Source organism: Manduca sexta, chromosome 16 (genome assembly GCF_014839805.1).
Source record: "Manduca sexta isolate Smith_Timp_Sample1 chromosome 16, JHU_Msex_v1.0, whole genome shotgun sequence".
NCBI lineage: Eukaryota > Metazoa > Arthropoda > Insecta > Lepidoptera > Sphingidae > Manduca > Manduca sexta.
The window spans coordinates 8,399,091-8,415,190 of NC_051130.1; the positions used below are offsets into that span (position 1 = coordinate 8,399,091).

The following is a 16,100-nucleotide window of genomic DNA, read 5'->3' on the forward strand; positions in this document are numbered from 1 at the left end:
CCTTATTTTATTAAGATTGCGAAGTGACATCTGTATAAATTGATTGTGGAGTGCAATAAACTTTGAGTTTGAATTTGAAAATAGGGTTTCCTTAGTAGCCTAAAACTGAACACTGAATCTTTGTTATTCACATTGCATTGTATATGATTTTTTTATGATAATCACGAATGTTATAATCAGTTATGATGGTCGTTACAAAAGCAATAAAATTATGCACAATGGCATTGTTATGACGTCGATCATATTAAATCTTATTTTTTTTCTCGACGGAATATCTTTGTTCGTTAATTGCGCATGATTTTTTTATTCATTAACGATTTTATTGACTGCCTATTGTGTGCATACGACTATTATACGTATTATAGTAATAAAAATATTATTAGCATCATGTATCTACGGTGCCAGTGTTGGACATGGGTTATTACAAGAGCTGCATTTGGTCCACGCCGGTTTAAAACTAAAACAAAAAAAAACTAATTAGTAGATATACGGACTGCAGAATACACCTTTGAAATTATTATAAATATTTTTTTTAACTCTGGATTATAACAATGTTTCCTGTACACATGGAATTTCTTGGAGTCATAGGAACGTTATGGGGCTGGATTAGAACCCTTGACCTTCTGGATAATCCATTCCGTTGCCCGCCATCGCTGGTTAAAATAATGTTTACATATTGCCGTTAAACATTTCCATGGAGTTTAGTTTTACGCTTGTGACGTCATCGTAGCCGGTACAATTTTAATGTTAGTCTGGTATGTTTCTGAAATGTCCTGCAACTAACCCAATGCCAGATGTATGGAATTATTATTCTAGTAGTTTCTCTAAGATCTTTTTTTTTAAGATAGTAGATAAAAGTTTCAAAACATAGTGACAATTTGCTTGTCTAATTCACCTAGTCTCATGAGACAAAATTTATTTATGAGACATAAATAATTACATTGGTTTTAAGTGCCTCATTACGTTTTTTATTTCTGTAAACTGCATTTTTGAGTAACTTCAACGAACTGACGTTCTGAATTCAATTTTATTTCAATTACAGTTAACGTCTACTACATACTTTTAGGAAGGTGTCCCATTATTGTTTTTTTTTTTGCAGGCAAGGGCGGTTACTTCGGCGAGCTGGCCCTTGTGACCCACAAGCCGCGTGCCGCCTCCGCTTACGCCGTCGGGCCCACTAAGGTGGCATGTAAGTATCTACAAGACTATTTAATATTTAAGGGCCAGTTAACATAAAAGACAGTTAATGCGTAATACACGTTTTTGTTTACCATTTTGTTTACAAACATTGCTCAACAGCAGAAATAGACGAAGCGTAGATACGCTAGTGAGACTTACACTCGCATATGAGATAAGTACATGTCACCTAATGATACAAGCTCTACATAAAACACTATCGCACTGTTGGAAACAGATCTATTGAGAGCGTATATATTTCGCATCACATTTTTTTTTATTCGAGTACGTCAAAGTGATTTCATTGACCTGATGGTAAGTGGAATGGAGTCCAATAGAATGTCGACTGATGAGAGATGAGTACCCCTCGGCAGTCGTCACAATTATGCCGGCCTGTTGGGACCGGATATACACAGGCTGATCTCGGAAAAGAACACACTTCATGGACCACTACGACGGGTTTTAACACCTTATATACCAGTGGCGAAGGGTGAAATTTTTCTAAAGGTAACCCGGTGTGAAATATTTGGCGTCAGTTAAGATATCGGGAGCAATTTATGGGAAAACTAAAACTAAGACAACGCATTAATCTTGCTTCGAAATCGTCTAACGTTGACATACCTACTAAATTACCTATTATGCGTAAATAATTGAAACATTTATAAAATCGAACAATAAATGTAGATAATTCTCCTTCCATTAATCACAAACATAAGTACTTACCTATTAATTTGTTATAAAAGCAACAAAAGTAAGTAAGTAAGTATTAAAATTATAACCACACTACCTCCAAATAAATATCTGTTCTTTTTTTTTTTTCAAAATAAAACTTTAAATGTAATTACCCCATATAGAAATAGGTATCACGATCGTCAAACAGACCAACAGTTTAAATATACTTTCATGATAAACGTATATAATTATCAATTAAAATAATAAAGAAAGGTTATTCGTTAACTTTTGCTTGTATCGTTTTAAATTCAGTAAAATATAATAAGTAAGTACTTATTTTCTTCTAACACATATTTTGTGTCTAAAATCAAAAACTTTCAGATCTACTTTTAATATTTAACCATCTAAATACTAATATGTGAAATTACAGACTAATAATATACTTACGTAAAGGTAGACATTAAACTGATCACAGGTAGTTAATTCTATTATAATACATATTTACTTGTAGTTTCTAAATAAACAAAGCGCTGGTTACTTAATATCACAAAACTATCAAAAAATAAAATGAATATGACAATTTACAAACACCGCAACTTAGTAGCATAATAAATTATGACGTTTAATGGACGTAAAAAGTGACAACTATACAAAGTCGGTTAACGTGAAGCCGAAAATGCTCGGGTTACCTTTGCCCATATCTTCCGCGCGATTCCGACAAACACTGGCATAGAAAGTCATACAAAGTGCTGCCATCTATATTAAAAAACATACTACGACATTAAGCCGCTTGACAGCGGGTTACCTTGCGCCAGTGGCGTCACAATTTCACTTTGGTAACGGAATTTCTGGGGAACTAAATACAAAGTGCGCCATCTATCGTTATTTAAAATAGGTAATCGATATCGATTAAATTAACAAACAATGGGCTATTCGCCGATAGATGTCATTATTAAGTGATCATTAATTAATAAGTTAAGCTATTATAATTATTGTCCACTGTCTGGTATGTTGTAAATTTATATTTGCCTATTAAATATTTTGTTTAGTATTACCGAAAACCTAAAAGGGAAGCCGATGGGAATCGGCTTGTATGGACGCTTCGCCACTGTTATATACGTTGGTCGCTATCCGGGCGGATATAAAATATATCCTACCACCAGTAATAATGTTGTCTATAAAACATAGTGATAGTAGTGACATGTTTGTGCGTTGATAACTGTCCGGCACGCATCCTTCCTCATGTCCCTCTGATAATCGACATCCGTGACTGCTTGCAGCATTCGTTTTCGTGCATTGGTCATTATTTTTCTTTATCGTAATATGTACTTTGAAGTCACGAAATAAGAAATTACGGTATAGATATATACAAATATGTTGAAAAGAATATTTGTTTGCAAAACAACGTTAAAATCTATAGCGTAATTAAAAATATTATGGCAAAAACGCTGGTTTACATAAAATGGCAAATAATAATTTACAATTAAATGCAAAATTTTAATTTTTTTTTATTATTTATAATAAAGAAGTCGATATTTTATGTCGATATTTGGACAAAACAATATTACACATTTAATCAATAACTTGAGTACTGCTTACCACAGCCCAATCTCTTAACATAGCTAAAAAGATCAGTTCAACTGAAAATTCTGTTTCAAGATTGTTCAATATAACTGGTCTTTGCTCTTCACGACTAGTGAAATATTTTCAAAAAATCCTCATATGCAACACATTTGGAATAACATCTTGATTACACAGCGGCATTGAGCCGAAGGTCCCGCCGATAACGCATGCGTCAACTGTCAACGTGTGCATTTAGCACTAGAAATACAATTTATTCGCATCGATATCGTTGTGATCAAAATTTTGTGCTCTTTACATCTTATGGTGATCGATTGATACCACGAATGAAAAAAAAAACCCCAACAGATTAGCGACAGCAGAATGGGTAGCCATTCTGCTGTCGTTTAAGGACCGGGGAGATTGGGCTCAAGTGGGAATGGATTTATAAGAGTTCTGTAAAAACAACTTGACATGAGTGGCTGATCCATATAACCCCATTTCCTTTGTAATGTATGTAAAATCTAACATCGAAATAATTAAATTCCTATTTTTTATTTATAATATTTCGATTTTAGGTCACAGTGAGTTGTGCTGCCAATATAACCCCATAATAATGAAACCAAATATACAAAAATAAATAAGCAGCATGATTTTCGATACTCCAGTGTCGCATTAGCATTAAGTAATTCGCAATTTGCTAATCTTGAAAAACACCTGTGCGCAGCATTCTTGGAATAATGCATTCATTTGATCCGCTCTTGAATTAAATTCCGTGAAGCATAACTTGATTGTATTGTTTTATAAAATATCTTTCCGTAATAAATTTTAACTGAATAATTGTTTATTATTTTTTATGACTTCATATCTTTACATATTTTATACGCCAAAATTACTAAGGTTTTGTGTTTTAATTATGGAAAAAAGAAACATAGATACTTCTTTACGTGGCCTTCTTATACGATGGTCGAATGAGAATAATATTTTTGCTTTGTGTTGCTTGCGAGCATGAGGCCCTGAGTTGTTGCCCCTTTCGCCAAACCCTAACACCGTCACTGGCTGTAACACTGATGTCTCAGTAACAATATCAGCTATACATTTCATTCATATATTTCATAAGAATTTTGTCCCTAATTTAAAATGTCCGTAGTTATATAACTGATCTTGAGTGTTATTCAGAAATATTAATAATTATTCTTATACATTGTTTTGATGTATCATAAGTGCAACTTTGTTCGCCTACGTGATAAATAAAGTATTTTATTTACATATATTACTTTGCCAATAACACATTGCGTTCCATTACAGTCCTGGACGTGGAGACATTCGAGCGTCTGCTTGGCCCATGCATGGAGATCATGAAGCGCAACATCGACGACTACGAGGAACAGCTGGTGAAGTTGTTCGGCGACAAGACCAACCTCACCGACGTGCGATGAACCGGCACCTCCGCCGCTACCTTCCACACTACGTAATCTTCCCGCATCACACTCACCGAGGTTATGCCGTTTACAAAATGAGCCGGGGTTGCGCGGTACGTGTGCTCGCGGACTCGCCACGGATTTAGTCAGACTGGAATACTATCTCAGTGCATTCGAACTTGTTGAGTGTACTGAGATCTAATATGCGCTTAGACTCAGTTTGAACACTCGTACCGTGAAAACTCGGCCTTATTGAACGCTTGATTGTACTTAAAGCACAAATTTATTGGTTGACTATTAACATGTATTCTAAAATTTCAATATGGCGTTATGAAATTTTTTGTTTTAGCTTACTAAAAACAGCATAATCTCTGAGCATTTCGTATCCGTCTAGTGCCGTCGGAGCAAACGCTTATTATGTCCAAATAATTTATATTATGTGCTTACTTACCCCACTAATGTATGAACGTCAGGTAGGCGAGTTTCCCGTTGTAGGTGCGAATCGTAGGTCATATAGGTTGAAGGTAAATCACTTCGAATCTCTGTATAGTTTAGCTTATAGCACAGCGTCAGTTTTCTAAAATAGTCCAACATTTATATTGAATATAGGAAATGTTAGAAAACCATATATAAATTACTGGATGCATGACTTTTTTCATGTTCTGCCGTCTAGGCGAAGATGTAGACATTTTCTAAAAATTCACGTTAAATAATTGCATAATTAAAGTACACTCTACCTCAGGTTTAAAGATTTTTAGTGATTTACATTTAACCGTTTGTAACAAAAGAACTTTGTAACTTTACCAATGGTCAAACTGACCATACGAAATTAATATGGTTCAGAATTTTATATATGTTTAGTATCAAATGTTATAGTGCCATGATGATCATTTCAAATATTCTTTATTATACAGATTACGTGATGGTTGGAAGGTGTAATGATACAGACATGCGCTAAATGTTATTGCATTGTGACAGAAATACGCTTATTTTAGATAGAGAAATGCCTTAGTAGCTAAAAAAAATTTTATGGTGTACACCAATGAATGTACAGAGAGGTGTGGTTGTGGAAAATTAACTTAATTTTTCGCTCATAACATGTGCCATAGCGGTTGTTGAGTCTGAAGACAGATTATATTATTTTTATATTGGAAGAGCTCCACAGCTGTTCTTTTCTGCTGTGTTATAACATGATTGTGCTACGTATCCTTATTTGTGTACAATATGTATTTTATGATCTGATAAATATCAGAATTTATATTGTTTTGGTTAGTTTATTTTCTACAACCATAGAGGTCCACTAGAACGGACCAAGGGTAAAAAGGCATTAGTCATAAAATTACCATAATATATATGATGTTGTAAGTAGTGGACACAATGCAATACTGTTTAGCACTCATTCGAGGATATTCTCAAGCGCTATTGCCATTTCTAACTTAAGATATTTTCACTGACACAGGCTTTTCCGAATGATATAAAATATATATATATTATTATATTAAACCGGTTAGATTGTAAAGTGTCTAGTTTAATTTTTATTATAGTGATTAGATAAAATCTATTCACCGTTTTAATTGTGTTTATTTATTATTTAACTCGGTTTGACAGTTTCTTGTCGTTATGTGTATATGGAGTTTGTAATGCGGGATCAGTTCATTGAATGCCAAATTAAATAATAGTTACATATTCGTGATTGTTTAACAGCAATGATAATAACATTGTCGTTCGGTCGTGTTCAATGTACCGATAGTTCGGAACACTTCGCTCCGACTGTTGTATTTGTTGCAAAATTTATGTAGCTAAATAATTTCGCAAAGTATTTTTTATCATAACTGTTTCATAGTTATTTTTTTTTTATTAAGGACAAGGAATTGTTTATTTTGTGTTAACTTTTAATTAATTTATATTAAAAAATATCTTTTTCTGTTGTAGAGAGTTCCTATTGTTTTGTTTGCTCTTTAACATTTTTTACATAATAGATCTGAGATTTGTTAACTTTGTAATACTTTTATAGCGAACACATACTCCATGAACAAATAGAGACGAATATTGATGTTGATTTTGAATTGGCGCGTCCGTACGCATAGGACGAGAGCACACCGCGCTTGGAGTCTGGGAGTGTGGTGTCTCTGTTGACCACCGACGCGAGTGCGTTCCACCCTCAGGTAGAATTATCCCAGTATTATTTAAATTAGCAAATGCCACGATCCTTATTTGTGAATCCAGCCAAAGTAAATATGAACGCGTAAGATCATGTGTAGCTCTAAATATTTAAGTCTATATTTACTACGTAGTAGTTAGTTTTCGTCACTTCTTATTGTAATTTTAATATTAGTAGATTAGGAAATTTTAATGGTGTGTAGTCGCATCCCGAGGGGTGAGATGTTATCGTTTTTATGACGCCATGTACAAAAAATGTAGAAATTAATTTCTGATGCCATAGAAAAAAAATATGATTGTTTTATTTTATTGATGCGTATGTTGTTTTGTGGTTAGGTCCACTGCTGTTCCGTACCGTCAGCGTCGGGCGAGTGCCCGCCGTATGCGCACTTGTGGCCTTTGCTTCGCTTGTTTTGACTAATCATGTAGCGTGTTGTGTTCTAGCTCCCGACACGACCCCTGTTGGATAAGTTTTTCTTGTTACAATTCTATCCGCGACGACTACTCTCACTTCAAGTGCCTCTCTCGTACAGGAACATCAAACAGAACACAATTAGTAATTTCTCACTAATATTACCATTATGTAACCACGTGTTTCACTTAATTAAACTGCCTTTTCTATGTGACATTGTGTAATGTATTGTGTATAAGTGTGTGTGTGTTCTGGTGAAAAATTATTTTGACAAATTCATTTAGTGCATTTCATGTAATATTTGTCCATATGTTGTCTTAGTTGCCAAAATAAATTTAAAGTGATATCCTAAATAACTTGTATGTGTTACTTAAGCAGAATATCATTACATAATTATATATTTATTCACATAATTTATAATATAAATATGAGTTCTATAAATGATAAAAGATGAATTATTTACTACAGAGTTAAAGTAGTTTATTAGATTGGTTTGAAGCGTGTGAGTGGCGGTTAGTTTCCCTTGATTGTTAATATTTCCGTATGTGCTGTGCTGTGTGTAACGTTGTGTTTGTTATTGCACAGGTGAGGCGTCACGCGTCCGCCGCGTATTGTCTGTGTGTCCCCCGTGTAACGAATCCAGTAGTTAATAGTATCGTGCAATAACTGATTAGTGATCAGTCATTACTGTCGTTTATCTATGTCATTTACATCGGTATGTGTTAAAATTTGTCCGTGTGGAATTTATTTATATAGTTATAATCAAATAAAAATCATAGTATTGTAAGATAAATGTATTTCTCTCTTAACGATGTTAAGAATGTGTCTGCAATACGCGTGTCATGTTGTAGAGATGTGGGACTTAGAAAATTCAGTATGTCGAATTTATACGCAATATTTACGATGTAATGTGTAGATTGCACAAATGTCGCGAGTCACGAGTGCTGAATGGAGGTTTGGTAATTCTGTTGTCTTCCACGGGACGCACAGAGGTTTGGTCACTACGTTACAGACGCATTCATCGGACCGCTACACTACGCATTCTCTGGCACACTGATGTAAAATTAAAATTCAATACGCTTAACTGTAGCGTAATTTTTTATAAATTATACTAGTCATTGGTGTCTAATGTAGATTTGTAACCTGACAGCACATTGGAGCGGGACATAGTGAACATCCCATCCATGTTAGGTGTAAGTCATACTACCTGTCCCATGTTAACTAAAGCATATCAGTGCGGCAGGCTTGCCCGCATCCGAATCTATTTATACGCACCACACGTGTACATCCGGTAGCCAGTTGAGAACTAGTACCGCTTTCCCACGTCATGAGCTTACCCTGTACATTTATAAAAATTATGTATCGTAAAATGTTAGAAAACTGAATTATATTTGTTTGTAGATCCAAATTGTGGTTTTTGTTCACCCCGCCTGTGGTTTCGCTGCGTCATTTGGATAGGTGCTAGTCGATCAGCTTTTTCCAGTTTATGCGGTTTGAGTGTTATTTCAGAGTAGTGTGACTACTTGCAGGTTTGTAAAACAGAAACTATTCCCACTATACTCTACAAAACCCAGTGAAGATGTGCAATGTATGAACAACTTTTATTGGCTCTATGTGCCACTCTATGTTAATGAAACTTCTTAATCATGCTGTATATATACAAAAAGGGTCAGGGTCTTTTAAAAAAATATAAAGTAATTGCCAGTTAGGCTGCACTCAGACTTCACATACCAGTGTCTTTTTTAAATACCATATTCTCATTCTATTTTTATTGCATAGGCTGGCAATGAGCATGTGGGTGTTTGACGTTAGAGAACTCAATTGCCCATAAATATGTTGTTATTTATTCACAGCTGGGTCATACAAGCAATGAATAACTAAGCATTGAGGGTGTTTAAGATTCCAGTAATTTCGCATATGAGAAACAGCAGTAAAATTCACATTGGTTTCTGGTAATAATATTACACCAATTGAGCTAGATCGTCATGTTTTTTTTTTTTATATATTTCTATAGTGTAACTTGGGACATTGCAATTAATTTCTATGATAAAAAAAACCCTACTAAAGGACACTCATCATTTCAGCTGGGAATCATCCACTGCTGTACATAGACCTACTCCAATGAGCGCCATGGGGACCAGTTCTGGGTCGTCCATTCACTATATTCTATAAATTACTTCTACTTTATTCGATTTTATTTTATTCCATTTACTGGTGCTAGGTCTCTCATATGCGAGTCCACCTGTATTGGTACCACCTCAATGTCTATTTCTGCCACCAAGCAGCAGTGTGTAGTCACTGTTGTGTTCCAGTTTTGGTTGTCAGCATTATGAATAAGGATAAATTTTATAAAAAAGTTTAATTGGATAATAGAGTGTGGATGAATAATAATAATAATATTTATGTTGAAATGTCAAAAATTGACTCCTATTATCCATCCAATTTTTGGAGTGTGTTTGCTTCATGGTGAACAAGTACAAAATTTGAAAAAATATGTTCATATCAAAACACAGTTCAGTTAGCTATTTAGGTTATATTAAAATTAAAATATACAATGAATTATATTGGTTCAGGTTCTCTGCTGTAAACTTGCATAATCTTTTCCATTATTTCCCAGTTCTTCTCCTTTTGTAAATCTTTTGTAAACACCTGAAACAAAATCATTGTATTAATAATCATAATATACCATACCATACCTGTATTGCAAACTATCATACAGCTGTGAACAAGATTTTTTGAGAGCATTTTTGTCAACTGCACTGGCTTGCACAGCTCCATTCATATAATATATATTTATTATAGTATGATTTAAAAAGTCCTTGATGAAAAATGTATATTTACCGAATACCATGCAGTTTCATCGTCTAAGGTAGATGCAAGTGGCACTGGCACACCCAAGACATGGAGCGCCAGAGTTAAACATGCAACTGCAATATGAGGTGCGCGGTATTCCAGTATAGCAGGAGAGTGGTGGAAGTCTTGAAGGAACGCCATAGCCGTGCGAGCTATCGGCGCCGCCCGCCACTGCGACGCAGGGAACCATTCTTGAAGTGATCGCAAATAGTGCAGTAAGTATCGATGGGAAGCAGGCGCGTCCAAGTTAAAGCCAAGTAATCTGAGGACTAGTAACTCTGCCTGTGCCACAGCGCCGCGCCACGACCAGTACTCTTCACCCAACTCTAAAGGTCCAGCTCCACGATTGATAGAATTATGTGCGACGTTTACAGCGTCTCGTAGTCTCACAGGCTCGTCTCTCGATTTCCCAGCAGCACACAAGCAAGCTGTGCATATCACATAGCAGTCATAATCGACTTTGTCAACGTCTTTGAAAAATTTGTGGTAAAATATTGCAGCCGTTGCTACGGTAGCCGGCTGTAATCCTAGTTTTATGCCACATTCGAATATAAAATTTGTAGCTAAGCTATGACCGGGAGCACTGCGGTAGTCGGGCAGCCGCCTCTCACGCCTACTCGTCTGCAGAGCCATCACATCTATGACGTCTTTCATATTTATCTTTCCACACAAACCCTATATCTATTTTATTTATAACAGAATATCAACACAATCTAGAAACTGAAGTTTTGAAGAGGTTATGATGCTTTGTTGGCCATAGACAATAACTCAGTATTGCCAATATATTTTTTTTATTCCGCCATTACTTGGCGTACTAAATCCCATCAAGCATTTTTATGTTCCCGTCAATATAATCGGTCAAAATATTTCTAAGATCTAAATAACTTATCTGTAAGCCGTTCCACATGAAATTTATGTTTGTATTGTCAATTTGGCATTTTTAATATTAGTGTTTGGCGATTGGGCGTTAGCGTGTACAGTTTTCCTTGCTTAGTTTTTGTTTAGGGCCCCAGGATTTCTAATCCAATAACTGATCAACTAGTGAATATGATACGAAAATGACAATTATATAAATAACAAAATAAATATGAATGTGTCAAAAAATTGGACCGTTTCCCGTTTTCTATTCATCTGGCGGGAAATCTCTCAAGTTGACAACGTTGCAATCTCAGGCTGCAACTCAGAACGGCTGCAATAACTGGTGAAAATATGTGTTACCATCACTCTTTACAAAATAGTTATAAAAAGAGCTAGATTAGATTATGCGTTATGGTTACGATTTCATACGACAGGACACAACCCGCCCCGCCTACTGGATACTATCCATTATATGTGAAAAGAAACAACTTACCTACCTTTAATGAAATTATTGATGTGAAACCAACAGGGTAGTCAGGTTCTAATTCAGGAGAGAGGTAAAATATGTGGCGCAGCGGAGGGGACACTTTTAAGACGGTGGGAAAATGCGTGAAATAAAAATGTGTTTAAAAATTCGCGGGGGAGGGGAGTTACCACAAATAAAAGAGCAGTAGAAGCCGACGCTGCAAGTCCGAGTATTTTTCATGATAAACCATCAAGGTAATAAGATTATTACCGTGTTATGTTTCGTTGTATTATTGAGTATAGCATTTGGTTGCAGGAAGTCCCTAGATCGGGGAGCCTTATGTGCTCTGGCTGCTTCTTCTCGTTAAGTTTTTATTGATTTAAGGTAGATTTGTTCAAAATCTCGGTATGTTTATCCTTACAGCATATCTCGATTTATTCAGAGACACTATTTTATGCTATACTGAACGCTACAAAAGTCTTACGAATTAGCGTTAACCTTCCCCATAGATGAAAGACATCAGACATGATACCTAATGCTATCAGATTATATAACCTAGTCCTACGAAGGCATACCAACGGTTTAATGCGTGCTTTGTGCGGAACCGTATTTGCACGGTGCCGCCTAGCAGAAGCTCCAATTGTGGCGCTAGGCCGCGAAAGCTTCCGAAGCATCGAAGAAGTGCTTGCGAATACATATCTCTTTTAGCGTGCTTACTCTTTGATACCAGAACGTAAGCATTTGAATGCCACGCAGTGCTTTTTAGGTAATATTATTTTTACAGCTACAGTTTACTGTAACACCAGTGTTATACGAAATGTTTGAAGGCGGATATCCGTTGGTCAGTACAACATTACATTAAGTATACAGGCATGACAGACTGGGAAGTATTAGGGAAATTGTGTCAGGTAAATAAAACGAAATAATTTATTTGAACATAAAAATTAGAATATAATCATTTTCAGTAATTATTTAAAATTATACACTTAAAGTACATTTATAGTAAATTCAATAAAAAATACCAGTGCATACGAGATACAAATAAGAGAAAATATTATTTAATTTCATCGTTGGTTAAATACATCGCTTTCGGTAAATGCATTACATAAGTCGGAAAACAATCAAACACAACGTTTAAAAGATGTCACGTGATATAGAAAAATAAAGATAAGATTGAATCACATTCAAAAATTACCCACTAGTGACTAAAAATTTTACTTTCTTAAACGTTTGTTCAATAAGGGGATCGCTCGGCGCAGCGCTGGCGGCCGGTGCACTACAGTGTGCGGCGCTGCAGGCGCGGGCGTCGCGTGCACCCGACCCCCCGCGCGGGCGGGCGCGGGCGGCCGCGCACCGAGCGATCCCTCGCACGCGCTAGAAATAAATGTTACATGTTCATCAATTCTAAATAAGATATTTATCAACATTGTACTCTGATCAGTACCGATACCACTATGTACGGCGCCGGCGGTACGCCTTGCGCTCTCTTTACCGCGCATGTCAGACATAATTTAGTTATCAAAGAACATACAGTATGTATAAATAGTGAGGTTAGTAATAACTTTGGCAAATATGAATGAAGCATGGTGATATCGTTTAATACCGACAACATCGTGACGAATACAGCGTTTAACATTAAAAAATACAACTGAACGTAGCACAACACGGCGTCGACACGGGCTGCCGATACGGGAACTTGTCGGTCTAGTATCGTGTCGAAACACATCGGACATCGCGGTCCGGCCACTAACTCTACTCATTAAGTTATCCTTCTGTGGAGCTAGCTAGTTTGAGCCGCAACAGTTCAGTCTTCGACAAGAAGCCTGCGCACACACCGCTGTGGGGCGGCGCATGGCGGGTACGGACGGCACACGGCGGCGCGTCCTACCCTCGTTTGTGCGAACGTCATTAATCACAAATAAACATGTCACATGCTGCGTGTGCGGTTCGTTCACTGTCAAATCTTATTAACTAAACGTGATTCGAGCGAATAAACAATGCGGCAGTGTACAAAATTTACATCACATTCACTCGAAATATTAAAGCATACAAGTTGAATGTTCTGCGGCAGAGGAACACACTGAAATGCAAACCGACGACTCGAGCGGCGCGGCTCGACACACCGAACACCGATGCAACACATCCACCACCACCGTTCACTCATTAAAAAACTATAAAGGTAATGTAATGTGAAGCTTACTTAACTTTATGTCGGATTGAATGTAGAACTGCGCTAATATTATTTTTATTAGTTTACGTACACATATTGTTACATAACAGTAAAAAACCTACCTAGCAACAAGCGAGCGTGGAGCTCGAGAGCGGCGGGCCATTCCTCGCGGGCGACGCGCATGCGCACGGCCACTAGTGGGCACCCCACTCACCTGCACTCACCGACACTCACCTACACTCACAAGCGCCTCGTGTCCTCGTGTCAATATTAATTTAGCCCTCTACAATCATTAGGAATTATTTAACAAAATCTTTGGTTTGCAGCAACCTCGCGATGCTCCAATGTTACTCGTTCGACGTCAACTCCCATTCCACATCGGTTCGGATGGTGAATGGCCCGCGCGCGGTTACAGTGTAGGCGTTACGATTTATTTTTAATCACTTTTTACATATCCATAAACGTAAACTGAAAACAAATCACCTATGACGATAGTAAATGTTACTGTCTAATTGCATTATTAATTAATGTTTATTGATACAGTTACTGTACTAATGCTTAAAAGTAAGATTTTTTTATTTTTATTATTAATAATAAATTATGTTATATAGTATATATATGTATAAGTGTTGATTACGCCAATTCGCGAGTGTATATATAGTTTATATACTCACATTTCTTACACATGATGCGAACAGAACGTCACCCGCAGATTACATTACACTCGGGTGTGCTTACTGTTTATGCTTACTCAATACTATATACTCACGCAACTCGAACACGACTCGTCATCGAATGTAAACTATTTGTAAGACAAGTAGATACGACACGACTGCTTATGTATACAAAATGACCACAAGTCGCTAGTTCCTTACCGTCACCGTCACTCGCCTCTGACACCATTGACACCCTCCTGCTAAACACCACTCAACAGTTGACATCGATTATATAATCACATGATCCATAAACATTGGTTAATTACCTTTAAATATAAAATTAAACATGTATAGAGTTTACATGTACCACCTTTAATGCAAATACGCGCTAGATAAATTAATAAATGCCTAACATGATTTCAGTAATAGAATACAAGGATAGTTCTTAAATGGCTACACCTTAAGGTTAACTGTAAAATGATATAGAAAAAATATGAACACAAAATAATATTTATGATTATATATGGCATAACGAATTAACGCTTTTATTGGAATAAATAATTTGTGCGTAATACAATGCTTAAATTAAAATATGCATTAGTCCAAATAGGTCACAGGTTACACAGCTTAAAATATGATCGTAAATAATGTGCAAACACAATGGATGCGATGCGCCTTATCCAACAACAGCGGTCACTGTTCGTGCTTTCAAAACTTTATAAAAAAATAAATTTTCATTGTAAGTGATAAAATACTTAATAATGGAATGATGTTTTGTAATCAGATAAAGTAGGCCTGTGAACATATTAATGCTTCTCACTACGTTGTGATTCTCAATACTAAATATTGGTTCCTTTCTGTTTTTGGTCCGTAAGAGAGTGAGTATATAAGCACATTGTTACCGGAGCCCCGGCGCGTCGCCCCAGCGGTGGGAGCGGTGGCGAGAGGTGGCGAGCACTCACTGCCGACCCACGCCCACACCGACCCGCACCGACCGATGCACGAACCAAACTATGCCAAATTTAGCACCAAAATTTAGAATTGAACACTAGTTTACTAATTCACATTCATCATAACAGATGGACTAACAGAGCGGGGCGCGTGCGAGGAGCCCGACGCCATCAACTAATACGAACAAAGGAATATCTTACAAGTGAAGAGCTGCGGCGGTGCGGGCGGCGAGGCGGCGCCGGGGCCAACGTAAAACATACACAATGCCCCAAGCCATGTGACACATGATATCTGCACATCGGCGGTATAATCCAGTAAGCTTACTTTTCATAAAAATATATAGGTAATTATATTACGCGTAGCTGCGGACCGACTGGCGGCATGAGCGTGGCCGCTCCCCGTGTCCTCCCGCGTCCCCCCGCGCCGCCCCGGCCCGCCCGCGCCGGCGCCCGCCACCGAGGCGCTGATATGCTTGCGGAGGGCTCGCGGGAGGTGCGGGAGGGCGGCGGGGCGGGGGCGGGGGCGCGGCGGTACACACGACAGTTTAGTAGAGGCCGCAGCCGCGCAGGTTGTTGGCGATGATGACGTCGGTGACGGCGTCGAACACGAACTGAATGTTGTTGGTGTCGGTGGCGCAGGTCATGTGGCAGTAGATCTCCTTCGTGGTGGATTTGTTCTTCGCCTCGAACTGCGCCTGGATGTACGCCGCCGCCTCGCCGTACTCTTGTGCGCCTGTCACAACGGT

The 16,100-nt window shown here is 37.4% G+C and overlaps 3 protein-coding genes across 6 annotated transcripts in view; 1 reads left to right on the top strand and 2 right to left on the bottom strand.

Moving 5' to 3' along the window:
- LOC115444239 (cAMP-dependent protein kinase type II regulatory subunit) overlaps positions 1-8,809 on the top strand; it is a 30,448-nt gene extending 21,639 nt beyond the window's left edge. For 2 of the 3 annotated variants that reach the window (XM_030169934.2, XM_030169935.2), the window contains exons 6-7: positions 1,100-1,189; positions 4,717-8,809. In XM_030169934.2, coding sequence (XP_030025794.1) covers positions 1,100-1,189; positions 4,717-4,847 — 221 coding nt within the window. In that variant the 3' untranslated portion in view covers positions 4,848-8,809. The remainder of the gene's footprint in view (positions 1-1,099; positions 1,190-4,716) is intronic. The other variant, XR_003938720.2, reaches the window with a different exon arrangement.
- Positions 8,810-9,914: 1,105 nt separating this feature from the next.
- Positions 9,915-11,015, bottom strand: LOC115444235 (cyclin-Q). Its single transcript, XM_030169929.2, has 2 exons — positions 10,243-11,015; positions 9,915-10,050 (listed from the first exon to the last, which is right to left on the bottom strand). The coding sequence occupies exons 1-2, from the start codon at positions 10,906-10,908 to the stop codon at positions 9,961-9,963; spliced, it is 756 nt and encodes a 251-aa protein (XP_030025789.1). The 5' UTR covers positions 10,909-11,015; the 3' UTR covers positions 9,915-9,960.
- Positions 11,016-14,757: 3,742 nt separating this feature from the next.
- The window catches only part of LOC115444215 (guanine nucleotide-binding protein G(o) subunit alpha), a 45,599-nt gene continuing 44,256 nt past the window's right edge, over positions 14,758-16,100 (bottom strand). For both annotated transcript variants that reach the window (XM_030169900.2, XM_030169899.2), the window contains exon 8: positions 14,758-16,087. In XM_030169900.2, coding sequence (XP_030025760.1) covers positions 15,900-16,087 — 188 coding nt within the window. In that variant the 3' untranslated portion in view covers positions 14,758-15,899. The remainder of the gene's footprint in view (positions 16,088-16,100) is intronic.

What these genes read in the sequence shown, in the direction of transcription:
- LOC115444235 (XM_030169929.2), bottom strand. Translation starts at nt 10,908, where the DNA reads ATGAAAGACGTCATAGATGTGATGGCTCTGCAGACGAGTAGGCGTGAG. An exon ending in ATGAAACTGCATGGTATTCG is followed by an intron (nt 10,051 to 10,242) that starts GTAAATATACAT and finishes ATTTTGTTTCAG; the next exon opens with GTGTTTACAAAAGATTTACA.